The following is a 21,852-nucleotide window of genomic DNA, read 5'->3' as shown; positions in this document are numbered from 1 at the left end:
GATAGGGGAGAATCTGTGAAGGTGAGAAGTGGGCCTTGGAAGCAGGAGGCAGGCAAACATCAGGAGACAGAAGCTGGAGGGCCGTGAAAATGCTAGTTCCTCGCTGTTGGCTCTGCCTTATCAGTGAGAGGGCAAGCCAGTTATCAGTGACGGTGAAGAGACAGGAGGCTGGGAGATGTTAGAAGCTTGATATGTTAGTGTCCTAAGGTTGCCATAACAACATACTACAAACTGGTGGCTTAAAACAACAGGCATTTATTCTCTTTTGGTGTTAGCAGGGCCATATTCTCTCTGAAGCTCTAGGGGTGGAATCTTTCCTCGCTTCTTCTAGCTTCTGGTGGTCTCAAGAGCTCCTTGGCTTGTAGATGTATCACTCCAGTCTCTGCCTCCATCTTCAGACGGCCATCTTCCCTTAGTGTCTGTGTCTTTTCTTTTTATAAGGACACCATTTCATATTGGATTAGAGTCTACCCTACTCCAGTATGACCTCATGTTAACACGTTACATCTGCAAAGACTCTATTCCCAAATAAGGTCCAAATTCACAGATACCAGGGGTTACGACTTGAACTTGTCTTTTTGGGGAGCTCAAATCAACCCCATAACATGTGAGGACCAAGAATGTGTGAGGAACCATCCAGGAGGATGAGAGAGTGAGGGCCCATGGGCAGGTAGTGGGATCACCAGGTGTCACGGTGGCCACTGTGTGGTATGTAGTCACAGTGGCCACATCAGGCCTGCGTGCAGGGAGCATTGTCCTCGCAGTGCAGACCCTGCCAGGTGCAGGAGGCATTGTTTGTTCACTCACTGTCTACACAGCTGAGTTGAAAATTAACTTAAATTTGGATCCCTAATTGTCACATAAAATGTTTCCAAAAAAACTATGTTGTGATGCAACATTGAATTAAAAAGTCACTGTGTCCACAGAATATTGCCTGTCACGTACCAGGCAATACAAATACAGTGAAAATTGCAAAATTTCTTTGAAGAAACCATGGACCTTCACTGCCTGGGGAGGGTGCTGCAGTCATGTAATAAAGGCTGGAGACGCTGTGGTCACTACCATTCTGGGTCTTGTGACTGGTAGCAAAGATGGCCCAGAGAAGCTAGTCTCACATTCTAGTCTTACTGAAGAAGAAGGTGGCTGGCTGGTCTGTGAGTGGAAGGATAGGTGTATATTGTTCGTGGATGAAATACAGAGATGTTTGATGGAGATTTAATGCAGTGTTTCTTTTTACTGGAAGTCCTGTTATTAGACTAAGGGTATGTCTCTCCACCAGCATTTCCTCAGAAAGGAGGAAGAACTGCAAGTGACTGTCTTGGAATGAGGGTTCCCTCCCAGCCTCTCCTGTCATGGGCCTGACACACCCTCCAGGACAGGCTGGGCCTCCCTAGATGGGCTTCGGATCTCCCTTCCGAAATGGCTTGTTCTAAGGTACCTCCTTACCACTTGGCTCCTGAATCTTTCTGGCAAGAAATGTCCTTCATCTGGGGGCAGCAAACTTAGAATCTCCTCCTGTTAGACCCTGCAAGGATTGGGGGCACTGGGGCAGAAGGGTCCGGGGTAGGCCCTGCCCCACGCAGCTGTACTGGGCCTCTACAGTGGCTCTTAGCCAGGCTGCCCTGTCTCCTGGGTACCAGCATGCCCCCAAATGAATATAGACTGAAGCAAGGGCAGCAAATACAGACTTTCAGAGAAATAAGATAAAGCAGTGCTTCTGGCATTTTTTGCTCAGACTCTTTCAAATTGGAAAAGAGGAAAATGGCAAAAGTGAACTAGTTTGGGTAAAAGGAGAAGGAATATAAGGGAATTGAATTTCATTCAGCCTGTTGGTTTGCCTACTGCTTTGTAAGACTCCCCAGCTCTACTGGCTCCTGTGCAGTCTGGCAGGCTGGGGTGGAGGTGGAGGAAGACACACTGAACTTCTCTTGGTGGTTTCTCAAGGGCTGGATCCCAGGATTCTGACTACAGTCTCGCACTAGTAGAAAAGTAACACTTCATCACATCTTGAGGGACTTTGCCTGGCAACAGGCCTACTGGAGGGATTCCAGAGGAAAGTTCCTTTGTGCCCTGGCAGGCCCCTGCTGGGGACAGCATTAGCTAGGCATTGAGATATGCCCCATCCCCAGTTCTTTGGGGTCAGCCTCTGAAAGGGACAAACCAGGATATAACAGACCTGCCTGGGCAGGGTTCTGAACTTGGACTGCGTGTTGGACTCATGTGGGAAGGAAAAAGTACTGATACCAAGGTTCCACCCTCACAGATTCTGATGTAATTCATCTGGGGTATGATCTGAGCATCAGAATTTCTTTTAAAAATTTTTATTGTGCTTTAAGTGAAAGTTTACAAATCAAGTCAGTCTCTCACACAAAAACTTATACACACCTTGCTACACACTCCCAATTACTCTCCCCCTAATGAGACAGCCTGCTCCCTCCCTCCACTCTCTTTGTGTCTATTTCACCAGCTTCTAACCCCCTCTACCCTCTCATCTCCCTTACAGACAGGAGATGCCAACGTAGTCTCAAGTGTCCACCTGATCCAAGAAGCTCACTCCTCACCAGTATCCCTCTCCAACCCACCGTCCAGTCCAATCCCTGTCTGAAGAGCTGGCTTTGGGAAGGGTTCCCGCCCTGGGCCAACAGAAGGTCTGGGGGCCATGACCACCGGGGTCCCTCCAGTCTCAGTCAGACCATTAAGTCTGGTCTTTTCACGAAAACTCGGGGCCTGCATCCTGCCGCTCTCCTGCTCCCCCAGGGGCTCTACGCCGCGTTCCTGTCAGGGTAGCCATCGGCTGTAGCCAGGCACCATCCAGTTCCTCCAGTCTCAGGCTGATGCAGTCTCCAGTCCACGTGGCCCCCCCTCCGTCCCCATGGCTCACAATCACCCCGTGTCCTCAGTGTTCCCCACTCTTCCCGATCCAGGTGGGCATCAGAATTTTTAAAAACATCCTAGGTGTTTCTAATGCGTAGGTTTAAAGCCTTGATACTCAAAGTGTGCTTCGTGGACCACAGTAGAGTCATCACCTGGAAGCTTCTTAAAAATGCAGACTCCTAGACCCTACTCCAGATCTACTAAATCAGAACCGCATTTTATCAGGTTGTAAGAGGAGGCACTCGTGATCTTGCCACATGGCCTGGTGCTGAGGGTTCAAGTGAGAGACATTTGTTGGGGCTCAGCACGGGACATAGTCGGCACTCAGCAAATGGTGGCTTCGTTGATACTGCTGGATAGGAGGAGGAGGGTGGTGATGGGGCTTGGCAAGGTCACCCAACTTGGTAGAGGTCTTTGCAGGCTGCTTCTCTATGATGTGTCTCTAACGCACAGTCATTTTCAATGTCATTTCAGTGTTTCCCGGAGACTGGACACCAAGGAGCCCCTGGGTAGCCAGAGAGCAGCTTCCCCAACCCCGACGCAGGCTTCTGCTACTGCTCCCGGCCATGAGAGCCCCCGGGAGACAAGGGCACAGGGCCCAGCAGGCCAGGAGGCTGATGGCCCCCGCAGGACGCTGCAGGTTGACAGCAGGACGCAGAGATCAGGGCGGTCCCCTTCAGTGTCACCGGAGAGAGGCAGCACCCCCACATCACCCTACTCCGTCCCCCAGATTGCCCCCCTTCCCAGCAGCACCCTGTGTCCCATATGCAAGACCTCGGACCTCACATCGACCCCCAGCCAGCCAAACTTCAACACCTGCACCCAGTGTCACAACAAGGTCTGCAACCAGTGTGGGTTCAACCCCAATCCTCACCTCACCCAGGTAACTACCCTCTCTGCTGCCTCCCCACTACCTCATCACCACGTCTCTCCTGGTTCTCATTACCTTTTTAACCAACTCTCCTTTCCTGGTGGTTTCCCTTGGGCACCAGCTCCTGTGTCTTTCTGGGGGTGTGTCCTGGCTCTAAGATGTAGGCAACAGAGAACAAGGCCTGGCCCCATATCTCCTGGGGGATTCCTATACCCCCTGAAAGCTTGGGCAGAGCCTCAGGTAGTGAGTGGAAGATGCTTTTTGACTTGGTCCAAGTTCAGCCTGGAAAAATGGACTTGGTTAGGGTCAAAGACAGTCTTATGGACAACTTTTCCCCCATGGATACTTTTTTTGGAGAGAGCCATGAGCAGCCAGAGGGCCCAAATGGAGGCATATTTTCTTGGCCCTAGGCCGGCCTCTGCCCCTGACTGTGGGCCCTGGAGGGGGATGCTAGTGAGAGGAGCAAGGTTTTAGGGGTAGCAGGAAACTTCCAGCTGGGCTCTGGGAAGATCCTTTGGCCTTCATTTCCGTTTGCTAAGGACCTAAGGTAGCAGAGCAACCACCCTATCCCTAGAGAGATGACCTTGGGGTAGAGACCTAGGTCAGGGGCATTCACCCAGGTTGACCATGCTCTGCACTCACCAAGAGACCACTGCAGGGCCATCTCCATGAGACTGGGCCTCTCGACTGCCCCAGAGGAATCTAGGTCCACAGCCTCATCCTGGCTTTGTTCAGGATGCTTTGAGTTGCTGCGGGATGCTTAGCCAAGCCCATGGAGGCTCTCTTTGGTGACCTGGAGCCTGGGTTCTCCATGCCTGAATGCATCAGCTGCCTTTAAAATGAACTGAGCAGGTTTGTTGGCTTCCTTCCTCTCCTCAGAGGTGACCCATGGAGGTCACTGGATGGGACTCTGCCCTCAGGATGGAGAGGGGCTGACTGTAGGTGTCAGCATAGCCACCTCTGGGATCATCAGCAGCAGGAGTCATTCGGACCACGGGGGTTGCGGGGGTGAGTGAGAATAATTATTCACAGGTCGGGGTCTATTTGTGACATGAGGTGTGCTGCGGGTGTGGGATGTGTGATTTGCAAGAGGTAAGTGTGAGATTCCGAGGAAGGAGCAGCGGCGTGGGGAGATGACTCAGTGCATTTGGAGTTGCTCCTGGAGTGTGGGGGCTTCTGAAGTAGGCGTGCAGACTCGTGATTATTGCATCTGTGATTAGAAACAGGCCCATCCCCACACTGATCAGTTAGGTAAGTGTTTGTTGTTCAGTATTTAAAAGAAAAGTGTGATTAAGGCCAGGGAAGCTCACCTGTATATGTTTCTGCCAACAAGAAGCCAGAAGCACTGGGCCTCACTAGAGTAGGAAGGGTTGTCAGACAGCCCATTCTGCTGTGGGGTGAACCTGCCTTGTGCTGGTCTCGTCCCTCCAAGTCCCAGCTTCTCTGAGATGCTCCCTGGAGCTGCAGGAACTGGACAACTCTGGGTGGGGTGGACATGGGTGAAAGTAGAGCCACACATGGTGGCATCAGTCTCCTGGTGGGCATCCCAGCCCTTGCCACGCCGCAGGTTTTGCCTCCAGGCTTACCCAAGCCCAAAACCTTCAGTAAGGTGGGAAGAGAGCCAGTGTGGCTGTGCCTGGAAAAACAGCAGAGTGGGAGGACCTTGGAGATACTCAGTCCATCTGCCTCATTGTGCTGGTAGGAAGCTGAGGCTCAGGGCCAGGAGGAAAGGGGGGCCTCAAACTTACTGCAGATCTACACCGTTTGGTGAAGAGCAGGCCTTTCAGCCAAGTACTTTAGGAAAATGCTGGACTGGACAAATGAGATTGTTCTCTGATGTGAGACTTCTCAGGGCCTTCAGCATCTAGAACTCCAAGATAGAGCTGTAGCCAGCAGCCTTTCACAGACTTGTTTTCACAGATCACTTTAGAGGCTGCTGTTCCATGGCACCCAGTTTGGGAAATACTGACCTAGTCCATTCTCTGGGTTCTCACCTTGTCGGTACCCTTTTCTGCTGGGGTCTCCAGGCAGAACTTTTTCTTTCTGTGGTTTGCCTGTCAAAGAAAGTGTTCCTTGGCACATTTTCCTGAAGGGCTGGAAAAGCTTAATTCTCGAGCTGGAGAAGTTACCCTTTGTGGTTATACCAAGAGCAGGTTTACCACCCTGCTCATATTTCCAAGAGCTGAGAAAACACATTCATAAGTTTTGCTCACATACCTGCTGATGGATCCACCTTGGTCAGGCCATATCTGCCCTGGCCACTTCTCTCTCAACATGCTCCTTCTTGATTCTAAGATTGCTCTGGTGTTTCTGGGTGAACCTGCCTGGCCTGAGATTCTAGGCATGTGCAAGAGGCTGGCCCTAAAGGCAAAAATGTCTGGATGGCAGGAACTTGGGAAGAGTGACCTTTCCCAGGAAACCCAGCTTCAGCACTCACTTCCTTTTTTGGTTTCTCACTTCACAGGAGTGGCCTAACTAAAATGGAAAAGGGTGGGGATGCTGCCAGTTCCAGAAGAGATGTGGTACAGACGCTGGCCACTGGGGAGCATCACGGGGGCCCTGTCTCAGGAGAGTACCTATAACTGCTAATGTGGTAATGCTGAGCCCTGGGCTCCCGTGTCCTGCCTTGACGATCACCAAGGCCTCATTCGGGCATGTCAGCAGGCTTCATTGCTTCTCAGCCTCCCACTAGACAGAGGGAGGAGTATAGCAGGCCAGGAGAAGGATGAGGACATGGAGTGTTCCAGGGCCTCTTCGAGAGGGCTGATGAAGCTGCTCTTAGATCTTTCGCGATATGACCACGGAAAATGGGACTTTTTTGTGTGTGTCACAAGTAGAGAGAGAATTACTAGCTGGTTGTACTCAAGTTACAAACTCAAATAGGAGCATGACAGAACTGTTGTGCTGAATGGGAGCAGAAAGGAGAGAAAGAACTTGGTACTACTGGGCTAGTGGTCACCAGGACTCAGTGTTTTTGTTTTTCTGTCTCACGATATCTCTCAGTGTCTTATTCCTTTAGCTAGGTCCTGCAAAACAGAAGACTAACCTGGAGATAAGAATCACACACACAAGTAGAACAGTCAGCCCCATTTGGCCAGAAGCAGTGTCTGAGATCTGGAATCACTGCTTTTCTGGCTGGTGGGCCAGGGCCCGAGCTTCTCCTGCCAGCCTCAGGGCTGCCAGATGGGTGCAGCACTCACACAGACATGGTGCTTGCTGTTCTGCCCAGGCCCAGGTTGGCCAGCGCTCAAGGCTGTAGAGAGAGGAGGCTGTCCTCCCATGTACTTTGCTGGGTACCTAATAGCCCGGAGCACAGAGACTGGATGGAGATTGGGGAAGGAGGACTCCCTGTTTGCAGATGAGGAGAGTAAATTTTGGAAAGTCTTGCTTTATTTTGGGTCATTCTGAGGCAGCAAACCCAGAAGCAGTGGCTAGGCCTCCAGTTTTCCTACCAGCAACTCCCAGCCTCACCTTCCCATCCACAGCCCGTTTTTGCTCAGGCTGAGGATGGCTCTGAGCAGAGAGGGCTGTTCCAGCCACTCTTCGTGGTAGAGATCGTTTTCTTCTTGGAGTTGCCCATTCCTGGTAGCTCAGGGCAGGTGAATAATTTAACATGTTTGAAACCACAGTAAAGGACTGGGGGTTTCCTTTTGAGGTCCAAACATTTCCTACCACCCAAAAGAGACCCTCCCTGTGAGGATGCACTGACACCAGGAGGCCAGAGGTGTGGTGGCTCTGGGCTGTTGACATTTAAGCCCATTTAGTGCCCAGTGATAGCATGAAGGCAGGAAGATGGTTTTCCTCTCCTCTCTTTGGATGTGGCTTCTTCAACAAATATCTTAAACCTCCTGAACCTCAAATTTCTCTGAAGAAACAGGAGTACAGAGATTGGCCTCAGTGGCTTTGCTGATGCCCCATGCCTGCTCAGGCTTGTTAACCGCCCCCTCCAATCTTCAGTGCCTTACATTCAGGCCTGCCACCCCTTTCTCCACCAAGAAGGGAGGATCTTGTTGCCCTGTCAGGCTTCTATGCTGCTAGCTGAGGGTAGGAGACAAGGCGTGGCCATAAGCCAGCTGGGCGGAGGGTGGGAAGTCCAAGGTTAAGGTGGACATGGGGGATAGGAGTAAGCTGCTGGAGAGTATGAGCAGTGGCCTGGGGCAGGCACAGTCAGTGTCTGTCCACTCAGAGCAGCCGTAGCAGCATATTCTGACGTGGAGCTCCTCCAGATTGAATCTGCCCTTACCCTGGGAATGGCTCCTCCAGACTGAATCTGCCCTTACCCTGGGAATGGCTCCTCCAGATTGAATCTGCCCTTACCCTGGGAATGGCATCACAGGAGTGAGTGCTGTGTAGAGGGAGGGCTGACTATATGCCTGTGCTCCCAAGTCAGATCCCAGAGGCCTCCCAGAGCACCACCTGAAGTAAGGCTGCAGACTGTAGCTGGAAGGCCCACCCTTCACCCAGATGGGGAATGGCAGGGGCTGCCACCCCACCCCTAGCCTGCTTCCACCTACCTTGCTCTAGTCAGAATCACTTACAAACCGCTTTAAGAAGACTACAGAGAGTGAGTGTGGTCTTCCCTCACCTATTCCAAGGTCTGGCCTTTGCTAAGACCAAACTAAACTCCTTAACCCACTGTACCTCTCCCTGCCGCCCACCCCCCCCCCCCCCCCGCCGCCACAGTGGGAAGCCTTGGGCCTAGGAAGTTACCCAGGGTGGGTGGTGTGGAAAAGAGAGGGAGACGATACAGTGGCTCTGAGCCTTTCCTCTACTGCCTGCATCCCACTCCTTTCCTGCAAGGGCGGGGGCGCCAGATGGCCCGGGGATGGTGCCGTGAGTGCAGCATGAATTCCTCCACAGTTGTTGCCAGCCTCACCCCCACCCTGTGCTCCTTCCTGGCCATACTGCTGCCTGGGCTACAGAGGAGTGAGGAGCAGGTGTTTGAAGGACATAGGACCACTGGCAGGCTGAGGAGAGATAAAGGTGTCCTCCCTGCTGGGCCCAGGAGGACGCATCTGTACATGTGCCCAGCCGCCCCTCCCTACCCCCAAACAAAATGGAAGTGGATCTCTAGGTGGCAGGCCTTTCTCCCTCCCACCATATGTCTAGTCTTTGGGCAGTTTGCCTTCCAGTAGCCACCTTGACCCAAGCAATCCCTGCATCAATAAGAAAATGTCCCCCAAGCTTCAGTTAGTCCTGGGGCAGCCAACCCTGCTGCCAGCCACACTTCTCAGCTACAGGACCTTTGGCCTCTTTGCTGGGACCACAATAGTGTGGAGGCTGGAGCCACTGGGGCCAGGTGCAGAAGGGCAGCCTTGTTGGAGTGGAGGCTGCTTCATAGCAGGAGCCATCCGGCACGAAACTCTTTTGGCTATAAAGTTATCTAAGAACTGAATGTAAAATTAATTTGGGCAGAAAATATGGAATTTGGTTCCTAAAACACTTGCTTCTATACATGAGGGCGAAGGAAAAAGAATGAAAAGAAAATGGAATAAAAATGGAAGATAGAGAAAAAGAGAAATAAAGTGGGGGTGGGGAGAAGGGGAAGAAGGCATAAGAGGAGAGAAGGCAGAAAAGGGAGGTGATGGAGAAAGCCAGAAGCAGAAGGAGGCAGAGAAAAAGGAAAGCTCGTTAGAGTAACCAGTTGCTTTTGCTGTTTCTACTATTCATTAAGGACCCTGGTGGTGCAAAAGTTAAGGACTTGGCTGTTAACTGAGAGGTTAATGGTTTGAACCCATCCAGCAGCTCTGTGAGAGAAAGACCTGGCGATCCACTTCTGTAAAGATTAAAAAAAGTGTAAAGATTACAGGTTGAGAAATCCTATGGGGCAGTTCTCTGTCACATGGGGTCACTATGAGTTAAAAATCGAGTTGATGGCACCTAACAACAGCAACTATTCATTTAGCCCTTCTTTGGTCTAGACAGGCCTACTGGTATCTACTTGGTCAGAGGGTGGCCACTCTCCCTCCTTCCCATCCTTCCCTCCCTCTACAAATGCTTTTGAATCTTTGTGATAGCCAGGAACTGCCCTGGACCCTGGAGAGCCTGGCAGAGCTGAAGCAGATGTGACACTTAGCCCCTGTGGAGCCTCTGGGCCAGTGGAGGAGGCAGCCCTCCAACTAATGACCATATAAACAAATACACAGCCACACCTGGAGCCAGGGTTGAGGAGAAAGCCTGGGGGCTTGGTGTGATTCTGTGATAGGACTCTCAGGAGCTTCTCTGAAGAGGGGATATTAGGCAGCAGGATGTTAGACAGGAGCTGAACAGGAGGCAGGTGGAGGCAAAGTAGACCTGAGGAACATGCTTGTTTCATGTGAAGGGCAGGGAGCAAGCCAGGGCCATGGCTGCTGGGGTGCCATAAATCAGGACCAGAGGCATGGAGATCGAGCTGGGCTGGATTGGGTCTCTAGATGTAGTGTCAAGGGTTTTGGAAGGTGGCAATGAGGTCAGATGTGCATTTAAAAACACCCTTCTGGATCATTGTACAACATGGTAAACATAATTAGTGTTATTGAATTGTGCACAAAAATGGTTGAAATGGCCAACTCCAATTTTTTTTTTTTTAAGTAAAAAACAAAACATCCTTCTGACTGCTGTGTGGAAAACAGCTCATAGAGGGCAGGGGTGAGGGCCAGGAGCCTAACATGCCAGGGCTGGGATGGCAGTGAAGGCAGTGGGGAGCCGAAATACATTCCTGGTGTATTTTGGAGGCTAAACATACAGGTTTTGGAAAAGGGTTGGACATGAGGATAAGGGATAGAGATGGAGAATCTTTTTGTTTGAGCCACGTCAAGTTGAAGGTACCTGTGAGACATCCAAGTGGTAGAGTTCAATAGGCTGACGAATCTAAAACCCTGGCACACAACAGACAGGTCTGGAGTGGAGATCTGCATCAAGGATTCGCAAGCATATACTGACATATACGGGGGCCTGTCTTCCACCACTCGTCTGTTAGTCATACTGTGATGGCTTATGTGTTGCTTTGATGCTGGAAGCTGTATCACTGGTATTTCAAATACCAGCAGGGTTACCCATGATGGACAGGTTTCAGCAGAGCTTCCAGACTAAAATAGACTAGGAAGAAGGACCTGGAAATCTACTTCTGAAAAAGTTGGCCAGTGAAAACCTTATGAATAGCAGCAGAACATTGTCTGATATTGTGCCGGAAGATGAGCGAGTCAGGTTGGAAGGCACTCAAAATATGCCTGGGGAAGAGCTGCCTTCTCAAAGTAGAGTCAACCTTGATGACAGGTATGGAGTAAAGCTTTTGGAACCTTCATTTACTAATGTGGCACCACTCAAAATGAGAAGAAACAACTGCAAACATCCATTAATCTGAACATTGACTGTATGAAGTATGAGTCTAGGAAAATTGGAAGTTGTCAAAAATAAAATGGAATGCATAAAGATTGCTATCCTAGGCATTAGTGAGCTAAAATGCATTGGTATTGGCCATTTTGAATCAGACAGTCTATGCCAGAAATGACAAATTGAGGAGAAATGACATCACCTTCATTGTCAAAAAGAACATTTTGAGATCTATGTGGAAGTACAGTGCTGTCGGTGATAGGATAATATCCATACCCCTACAAGGAAGACCAGTTAATATGGCTGTTACTCAAATTTACCCACCAACTACTAATGCCGAAGATAAAGAAATTGAAGATTTTTATCAACTTCTGCAGTCTGAAATTGATCAAGCATGCAATCAAGATGCATTAATAATTACTGGTGATTAGAATGCAAGTTGGAAACAGAAGAAAGATCAATGGTTGGAAAATATGGCCTTGGTGGTACAAATGATGCCAGGGATCGAATGATACGATTTTGCAAGACCAATGACTTATTCATTGCAAATACCTTTTTTCAGCAACATAAACGGTGACTATAGACATGGACCTTGCCAGCTGGAATACAGAGGAATGAAATTGACTGTGTCTGTGGAAAAAGATGATGGACAAGCTCGATATCATCAGTCAGAACAAGACCAGGGGCTGACTGCGGAACAAACCATCAATTGCTCATATGTAAGTTCAAGGTGAAGCTGAAGAAAATTAAAACAAGTCCACAAGAGCCAAAGTACTATCTTGAGTATATCCCACCTGAATTTAGAGACTATCTCAAGAATAGATTTGATGCATTGAACACTAATGACTGAAGACCGGATGAGTTGCAGGATGCTTTCAAGGATATCATACATGAAGAAAGCAAACTCAAAACCCAAACCCACTGCCATCGAGTCAGTTCCAACTCCTAGGGACCTCACAGGGTTTCCAAGGTTGTAAATTTCTGTGGAAGCAGACTGCACATCTTCCTCCTGCAGAGCCACTGGTGGTTTTGAACCACCGACTTTTTGGTTTGAAGACAGCAAAAGGTCGTTAAAAAGACAGGAAAGAAATAAAAGACCAAAATGGATGTCAGTAGAGACTCTGAAACTTGCTCTTGAACATCCAGTAGCTAAAGCGAATGGAATAATGAAAAAAAATAGAGCTGAAAAGAAGATTTCAAAGGGCAGCTCAAGAAGACAAAGTGAAGTATTACAATAAAATGTGCAAGGACCTGGAGTTAGGAAACCAAAAGGGAAGAATGTGCTCAGCAGTTCTCAAGCTGAAAGAACTGGAGAAAAGTTCAAGCCTTAAGTTGCAATACTGCAGGATTCTATGGGGAAAATACTAAACAATGCAGGAAGCATCAAAAGAAGATGGAAGAAGTACACAGAGTCACTGTACCGAAAAGAGTTGGTCAACGTTCGACCACTTCAGGAGATAGCATATGACCAAGAACCAATGGTATTGAAGGAAGAAGTCCAAGGTGTGCTGAAGGCATTGGCAAAAAACAAGGCTCCAGAAATTGACAGAATATCAATTGAGATGTTTCAACAAACGGATGCAACACTGGAAGCACTCACTCATCTATGCCAAGAAATTTGGAAGACAGCTATCTGGAAAACTGACTGTGCCCATTCCAAAGAAAGGTGATCCAACAGAATGTAGAAATTGTTGAACAATATCATTAATATCACACACACGTAAAATTTTGCTGAAGATAATTAAAAAAAAAAAACAGTTGCAGGAGTACGCCAACAGGGAACTGCCAGAAATTCAAACCAGATTCAGAAGAGGTTGTGGAATTCAGAAGGGATATCATTGCCAATGTCAGATGGATCTTAGCTGAAAGCCTGAAAGCAGAGAATACGAAAGAGATGTTTACCTGTGTTTCATTGACTGTGCAAAGGCATTCAACTGTGTGTGGATTATTATGGATAACATTGCAAAGAATGGGAATTCCAGAACAGTTAATTGTGCTCATGGGAAACCTGTATGTAGACCAAGAGGCAGTTGTTCGAAAAGAACAAGGGGATACTGCATGGTTTAAAATCAGGAAAGGTGCACGTCAGGGTTGTATCCTTTTACCATACTTACTCAGTCCGTATGCTGAGCAGGTAATCTGAGAAACGACTACATGAAGAACACAGCATCATTATTGGAGGAAGACTTACTAACAACCTGTGATATACAAATGACACAACCTTGCTTACTGGAAGCAAAGAGGACTTGAAGCACTTACTGATGAAGGTCAAAGACTATAGTCTTCATTACGGATTACACCTCAACATAAAGAAAACAGAAATTCTCACAACTGGGCCAATAAGCAGCATCATGATAAATGGAGAAAATATTGACGTTGCTGAGGATTTTATTTTACTTGGATCCACAATCAATGCCCATGGAACCAGCAGTCAAAAAAATCAAATTGTATATTGTATTGGGCAAATCTGCAGCAAAAGACCTCTTTAAAGTGTTACAAAGCAAAGATGTCACTTTGAAGCCCATGGTCTTTTCAGTCACCTCAAATGCATGCAAAAGCTGGACAGTGAATAAGGAAGACAGAAGAAGAATTGATGCCTTTGAATTATGGTGTTGGCAAAAAAAATATTGACTGTACCATGGACTGCCAGAAGAACAAACAAGTCTGCCTTAGAAGAAGTACAGCCAGAATGCTCATTAGAAATGAGGATGGTGACTGAGACTGGAGGGACCCTGGAGGTCATGGTCCCTGGACCCTTTGTTAGCCCAAGATCGGAACCATTCCCGAAGCCAACTCTCCAGACAGGGATTGGACTGGACTATAAGATAGATGATAATACTGGTGAGAAGTGAGCCTCTTGGCTCAAGTAAACACATGAGACTACATGGGCAACTCCTGTCTGGAGACAAGATGAGAAGGCAGAGGAGGACAGGAGCTGGTTGAACGGACACGGGGAATACAGGGTGGAGAGGAAGAATGTGCTGTCTCATTAGGAGGAGAGCAGCTAGAAACTTTCACTTAAAGCACCATAAAGAAGTAGATAAATTAAAAAAAAAAAGGATGGTGAGACTTTGTCTCATGTACTTTGGACATGTTTTCACAAGGGACCCACTCCCTAAAGAAGGACATCATGCGTGGTAAAATAGAGGGTCAGTGAAAAATAGGAATACCCTCAATGAGATGGATTGACACAGTGGCTGCAACAGTGGGCTCAAACATAGCAATGACTGTGAGGAGGGCGCAGGACTGGGCAGTGTTTCATTCTGTTGTACATGAGTCAGAACTGACTGGACGGCACCTAACAACAACAAGGGGCCTATCTTAGTTTCTTAGTGCTACTGTAATAGAAATACCACAAGTGGATGGCTTTAAAAAAATTTTTTTTAAATTTCTTACAGTTTAGGAGTCTAGAAGCCTGAATTACGCATGTGACTAATGGGACATCCTACCTTGTTTATTTCTACCTCTAGTAGCTGACAGTCAATGGAGTTCCTGGGCCTCTAGATTCTTCTGCATCTGTCATCTTCAGTCAGTGTTTGTGCTTGCATGTGTCTTTGTCTATGCCACTCTTTATATCACTCAGAAGGTTTAGGACACACCCTACACTAATATGGACTCATTACATTAACATAAAGAAAACCCTTTTCCCAAACTGGATTACATCTACAGGTATAACCAAAAACCAAACCCATTGTCTTCGAGTTGATTCTGACTCATAGCAACCCAGTAGTACAGTGTAAAACTGCCCCATGGAGTTTCGAAGGCTGTAAATCTTTATGGAAGTAGACTGCCACATCTTTCTCCCACAGATAAGCTGGTGGGTTTGAACCACTGAACTTTCAGTTAGCAGCTGATCTCTTTAACCACTGAGCCACCAGTGCTCCTTATTTCACAGGTATAGGGGTTAGGGTTCCAATGCATATTTTGGGGGGACACAATTCAATCCATAAGAATGCCCTAGGAAGAGGTACAGACAGAGAGGAGACGGAGTCGGTATCTGGGTTTCCAAACACTCAGAAGAAGAACTCAGTAAAGCTGGAAAGGGCAAGCCAAGAAGAGGAGAAAGGCCAGCAAGTGGAGGGCCAGCAAGTCCAGGACAAGAGAGTGTCCTGGGGCGGGGGTGGGAGAACCTGTTAGAGGAGCTCTCAGTGCTTCTCTGGGGTGGAACAACAGTACAACCAGGTGGGTGGACAACTTTTTTCCCCAACATTTAATTATGAAAAATTTTAAGCCTACAGAAAAGTTGGAAGATTTGTGCAGGAAACACAGATCTACCAGCTAAATTCACAATTAACATACAACTCTCCTGGCTTTATCATATATCCATCCTTCCCTCTGTTCATTCATCTCTCTGTCTGTCCATCTATCCATCAATCTTTCTGTTGAATTTCAAAGTACTTTGGAGACATTGTTATACTTCCCACTAAACTCTTAAACAAGTATATCATTAACTAAAAACCAAAAAACCAAACCCATTACCATCGAGTCGATTCTGACTCACAGGGACCCTATAGGACAGAGTAGGGTTTCCTTAGGGTTTCCAAGGAGCAGCTGTAGGATTCGAACTGCTGACCTTTTGGTTAGCAGCAGAGGTCTTAACCACTGTGATACCAGGGCTCCATATAATTAACTAGAGTTCAGTATTTAAGGTTTTTTTTAAGGCAAAATTTACATATAATGAAATGTCCAAAGCTTAAGTGTGCCATTCCATGAGCTTTGACAAAAGCATGCACCTGTGTCACACAAGCCCCTCTATCAACATAGAGAATATCCCGATCATCTCAGAAAGTCCCTGAAGGCCCCATCCCTATCCATCCTCGTCCCTGAATCAGAGACACCCACTGCTGTGACTTTTATCAACTACAGATAAAGTTTGCCTCTTCTAGAATTTCATATAAATGGGGTCATATAGAGTGCACTCTTTTGTATAAGGCTTCTTTCACTCAGCACAGTGGTCTTGAGGCTCATCCATGTGAACAACTCTTTTGAGAACCTTGGCTGAGAAGAGAAGAGAGCACAGACTAGCTAAGGAGGTGTGTAGACAGGAGAGGGAGACAACAGTACCTGTATGAGATCTGAGAGGAGGGAGTGCCCATATCCCAAGGATATGAGAGGTGGAGTGTGATTGAAGGAGCGAGGCCCCAGATATTCAGTTTGGAGGACTCATCCTCTAATTTGGTTACTCTTTAACAAATAGGAAGCAGGGCCATCAGCTAAGCCAGAGGCAGGGAAGTGGAGGGGGACAAGAGAAAGTGGACCAGCCATTGCGGAGAGAAGCTCCCTGGAGAGATGAAATGAATTAACCAGGTAGCTGTGGGGGTCCAGAAGAGATTGGCAAGCATAAGTCAATATATCGTGGAGCCCACATGCCTGGTGCCTACTCAGCTGTTTGGGTGGAGGTATGCTAGATTAACCACTGTGCCACCAGGGCTCAGTTGAGTTGAGTCCAGGGATGAAACAGACACATGTCAAGGGAGCCCAGACATTTAGCAGAGTGGAACTGGAGTGACAGACCATAGACACAGCTGGGTAGGAAAGGATGTGAAGGCAGAGGAGCTCATGGATGACCCAAAAGCAGAGGCTCAGCGGGTCGGAGGTCTCCATAAGACCTAAGGGCTGCCACACCTGGAAAGCTAGAGGAGGATGGGTACAGGAGCAATTTTGAAGAAGGTGCAGTTTGGGGTGAGGTTGAGAGTAAGGCTGAGGGATGGAGTTGTTGGGCAGGTCAGCCCCATAGAGGATACAGGTCTCCTGCAGTGATGGTGTGAGTCAGTTCAATGGAAGCCTGGGAGACAAGAATCAAGGAGTTTTGAGCACAAGAGGCCAGGATGAAGGAGTCAAAGACAGCAGCAGCCAAGATGGAGGCTAGGAGGCAGACAGGTAGTGGGAGGAAGGATGGGGAAGACAAGGGCTGTGCTCCAAGGGTTCCAGGGATTTTTAAGAGGGGTGGCACAGCCACGTCGTGAGGTCCAGAGAGTGTAGCTTCTCCTGGAGAGGGTAGCTGGGGACCAAGAGGAGTGTGTGAAAGATAGTGTGTACGGGAGTTGACGGGTCATGAACTGGGGGTTTCACAGGGCACAGAGGACAGGACTGGGAGGGAGGGGAGGCTATCCAGAGCAGTACAGGGGGAGTTGAGGGACAGTGGGAAGTGGAGAGGCAGATGTGCCCAAGGATCAGCAAGAGGATGGATAGTTTCCCTCTCATGGAGCTCTAGACCAGTGAAGCCTTTCAGACCAAGCAGTGAGTATGTTCAGCCTCGCCTTCCCAAGTCCTGGTCTCAGATGCTGGGCAGGTCCCCGGGGTCTCCCTCAGGGTCCTGGCCTGGTGAGATTCACATCGACCTCCTTGTAGGCCACACCTGGCTGGCCCAGCTCTGGGTCAAGGTGTTCTTGCCCCATGGAACCCTGTGGTGTATGCTCCCTAAGCCCGAGGTCAGCCAGCTGAGAGTCAGTGGAGCTGGGGGAGCCGGGCGCTAGATCGGGCAGGTGATGTGTCCAGTGCTGTGAGGCAAGTGAAAGCCCAGGCCAACCCTGCCTCCCTTCTACCCGCCTGTCCTTGTGGTCTAGGGTCCATACTAGAGTATGTGCCTCCTAGAGAGACCTGGCCAGTGACACACAGCCCGGAAAGGCTTGAAGTCAGGGTGCCCAGTGGGGCCCTCTGAGGAACCTCTGGATTTGGCAGAACAGGCAGGGTGCCTTTATAAGCTCGTTCTGTGATGTTTCCACTTGTACCAAAATGGAAAGCATGAATGCGCCATCAGGCATGATGTCAGTGCAGAGTGATCTGACACACTGAATGCCTGCATTCTGGGGGAGAGGCGGGGCTCAGAGGCAAGCTGCCGCTGCTCTCGACCGGAAGGAAGGCTAAGTGATGTCTGCACCTCTCCCTCTTCCTGGGGGAGGAGGAAGAGAACCTGTTACTGTGGGGGGCCCTCAGAGCTGCCCAGCAGCCATGAGGTGATATGAGTCAGGCTTCACCCTGAGAGCAGGAACAGACTCACTCACTGGGAAGCATCCTTTGAGGCCAGATATGGCAAGCAGGGCTGGGTCGTACCCTCTGAGTCGAGATGGAGGTTCATAGATCTCAGTGCTGTCAGTGACCCTGCAGAGGAGATGTAGAAGCCCCTCCTAGAACTTCGCCCACTCCCCTTCCTGCCCCCAGGCCCAGTGAAGGAAGCATCAAGGAGTGGCCACTGCAGACAGGCCATGGCTGCTCATTCAAGTTGTGGTTCACAGAGCCCCTAGACCGGTTCCCAGACCTCTGGATCCTAGGTGGGTATTGCCCCTTTAGCTGCCATTCTGTTCCCTGAACAGTTCATGTAAGGAGCAGCTGGGAAAGGCTCTTGTGGGGGAGAAAGTCACTTCAAAGCCACAGAGCCCATAAGGCCCTGCCTTTCTGTATCCCCTGTAGTCTCCTGGCAGAATGGGCAGTGGCTTCCTACGGGAAGCTTCTGCTTCCCCCACGCCCAGTCTACCTCTTGGCCCTGTGTACCACAGTGAGCCTTCCCACCTTTATTGCTGCCTAGTGCCCACTGGGCTGGGGTGCATAGCCATCCATGGAGGCCCCGCCAGCCTTCTGAAATGGGTTTCCTTGCTGGCAAGAAGGGTCAGCTTGACAAAAGCTAGTGTCTCGCAGAGCTGTCTGTCTTGGGGGAGCCCACCTATGCCTCCTGGGGACATACCTGTGGCTGGTGGCCCACACATCTCCTGGCCATATGCCAGGTCAGACTCATGAAGGTATTGGTCAGCAGGACTCTAATAGAGGTTTTCTGTCACATTGGTAGAAAGCTGTTCCCCCTGACTCTGGTGGGCAGCTGGCTGGGAGGGTGCCAAGGAGCCACAGGGGGCCTTCTGAGCCAATTCCCCTGGCAAAGAGGCATCACTGTGTGTGGCTGAGAAAGGCTCTAGCTACTGCTGGTCCCAGGGCCAGGGGAGTCTGTCACAGGCTTGGCATGGATACCAAGCCTAGGTGGGCAGGTGGGCCAGGGGTGCACAGCCATTTCTCTGCCTGCCTAGTGTGTAACCCCCATCCCGCAGCACAGGTGGATGATCTTGGAGTAGGGAGGCAGAGGCTGAGGATGGGCCCTTCTCAGCAATCTCCTGGGGATCCAGAGAGGGAAGGCTTGCTGGGGCCGGGGAGCTTCTCAGCCTGTGTCCTCCTTAGGAGGCCTGGCGTGCTGGGCCCATCTGCCTGGACCTGAGCGGGGCGGGGGTAGAGGGATATGGTCAAGGCTCTTCATCATCGTCTGGAAGAGGCTGGATAGAAATAGCTGCACCCATCTGGGCGATGAGTCACTAAGGGGTGTTTCAGCGTTTCTTGGAGAGGTTCTATTTTAGGTGAGTCGCCTGTGACATAGCCTGTGATGTGTAAGGACTGGGGAAGGGAAGGTTCTGGTGCTGAGTGCAGGAGTTTTAGCACATGCCTTTGTCTGGTCATGTCTAGAACCCAAGGGAGGGTCACCCTGAAGTCCTAGGATAAGAAGTCTTACCACCAGATACCTCTTCTCAGTAAGTCCCACCTCAGGACATGCTTGGGTGTGGGCCTGGCACTTACTGTAAGAACTGAGTCTGTAGCTTCCTCTCAACCAGAGGCTGGGCCTCCTTCTAAGGGGGCAGGCCCTTCCCAGGGTCCCTCTCAGGATAAGCAGAAATGGCTTGCCCACGGAAACTTCAACTTTGATGGAAGTAAGCCCCCCTCCCCCTAAGAATGACCTTTTTAAAAGGGTCTTTTGGCTGGTTGTCAGGGACAGAAATTGTTTGCCTTTGTGGCTCTCTCTGCCCAAATGTAGACAAAGCAGCCTTGGGTCTAAAAAAGCACCAGGATGAGTTAAAAGTTCCCAGCTGGGGGGATGGCTTCACATCTCAGTGCCTTGGCACCACAGTCCTTAGGGGTTCTAGAAGTGGCCTTGGTCTTTGGGGGTTCTGCTAGTGTTTTATAGGGGTGACTGCCAGACCTGTAACTTGGACTACATGAAGCTGAGTGGCCTTTAAAAGGTACAGGAATGCAGGGACCCCAAGCCCTAGATCTCAGCAGAGGGCACTAGGCTCCAGGCTGCCCAGCCTGTGGAACAGGGGTTAGGCAGGGCTGTAAGGGCTGATCCTGCTGGCAGCACCGCTTCCTAGTTGAGTAACCCCAAGAGCCTGTCACAAAACCATCACAGACTTTGATTTTCTTTACCATTAGGAAAAAATGAGAGGACACCTGTGAGCATGCCCTCTGTGGTGCCTGACACAAGTGGGTGCTCACCAAAGGGCAGTAGCCGTCCAGCTCCAAGGATGCTGCCTCTGGGCTTCTGGGGCAAGACAGCCAAGTCCAAGCTTCCCAGTTGACAAGTCATGCATAGCAGCAGTGCTACTGTGTGGTCTCAAGGCAGAGAGCAGGGCTGGAGACTCCGCCGAGGGTAGACAGAATGGGTCTCCTGCCCTAGGGACAGAGATTAGACCTTTCTGTGGTGACTGGGGTGTCATGGTGCATTCGGAGCCTCTGGCAACCACAGGCAGGGGAGCAGCCTTGGCCCCCAACCTTAACTGTGGCCATGCAGGAGGACTCTGCCTCATTCACGCACAGTCCTGTGGCTTCAGCCTCATGGGAGCTGTGCCCCATATTAATAAGTTGTCAGGACTAATTCCACAAGCAAACCTCTCTGGGTTGAGCCCTGCTCTGTACCCCTGTGCTAGTCCTGAGAACACCCTGTCAGCCGGCTCACAGGCTGAATGGGGAGACAGGAGACACAAAAGTAAATTAATAGATAGTTTGGGATAGAATACACACTGAAGAAAATAAGCTAGGTAATTTTATACAGAGGACCTGGTGGGAAAAGGGGGTGTATTTTAGACTGTGCCAGGGAGGTCCTACTGGGGAAGTGATACCTGAGCTAAGACCTACACAACAAGCTGCACAGAGTGTTTGGGGCAGAAGAAATAGTGAGTACAAAGGTTCTAATGTAAAAATAAGCTCAGAGGACCACTTGGCCAAACAGGAGGCCCAGTATGTCTGGGTCAAGGGAGCCAAGGAGAGGTGGCAGGGAAGGAGGCCAGAAAGAGGCAGCTTGGGGTAGATCATGGGGCCTCCTGGGCCGTGGTAAAGAGCTCCCATGGTAAGTGCGATTGGAAGCCACTAGAGAGGTTTGAGCCTGTAAGTGATGTGCCCTGTTTTACATGTGGGTGTTTTTGGACCAAAAAGAAGAAAAATTATTGGCTCATGTAACTGGAAGTCCAAAGAGTAGACTCAAGGCATGGCTGAATCCAGGGAATTAAATGAAGTCATCAGATCTCCTCCTTTCTCCGTTTCTTGGCATCACTTCCAGCCATCTACGGACTTCATTTTTAGCATCTCTCTGCATGTTGGGAAAGGCGGCCACTGACCACTCCAAGGCTACATCCTTCTGACTGGCAGTCCAAAATGAAGATACTCCCTCTTCTATTGTTCATTTACCAAATCACATGGAAGGGCTTCAGTTGGCCGTTTGCGTGGTCACAGGCCCGTCCCTGAACCACTAGCTGCAATCAGTGAGTGGCCTGGCTTGAGTCCTGTGCCTACTTTATCCAGAGAGGGGCCAGTGATAGAGAAAAGTGACGTGGCTATCACACGAACAGCAACATGTGTCTTGGTTGTTCTGGAGGCACATATTATCCCACTTTGTTTAAAAATCTGTCTTCATTAAGGAAAAAAAAAACCTTGTATCATTCTGCTTACATCAGTCACTCATCTTACATTACTTTGCTCTCATTTTGCCCTCAAGTTTTTTTCATATATATCTTATCTCCACATCGAGACTGTACGCTTCTCCAGGAATC

At 49.5% G+C, this 21,852-nt stretch overlaps 1 protein-coding gene across 1 annotated transcript in view; it reads left to right on the top strand.

The window, feature by feature from the left end:
* Positions 1-3,117: 3,117 nt before the first annotated feature.
* BSN (bassoon presynaptic cytomatrix protein) overlaps positions 3,118-21,852 on the top strand; it is a 43,349-nt gene continuing 24,614 nt past the window's right edge. The window contains exon 1 of the mRNA XM_064274528.1: positions 3,118-3,757. Within this exon, the coding sequence (XP_064130598.1) occupies positions 3,206-3,757 (552 nt within the window). The 5' untranslated portion in view covers positions 3,118-3,205. The remainder of the gene's footprint in view (positions 3,758-21,852) is intronic.

This window comes from Loxodonta africana, chromosome 22 (assembly GCF_030014295.1).
Source record: "Loxodonta africana isolate mLoxAfr1 chromosome 22, mLoxAfr1.hap2, whole genome shotgun sequence".
NCBI classification, from domain to species: Eukaryota; Metazoa; Chordata; class Mammalia; order Proboscidea; family Elephantidae; genus Loxodonta; species Loxodonta africana.
Note: the sequence above shows the minus strand (reverse complement) of the source record. Positions and strands in the feature narration are given on the sequence as shown.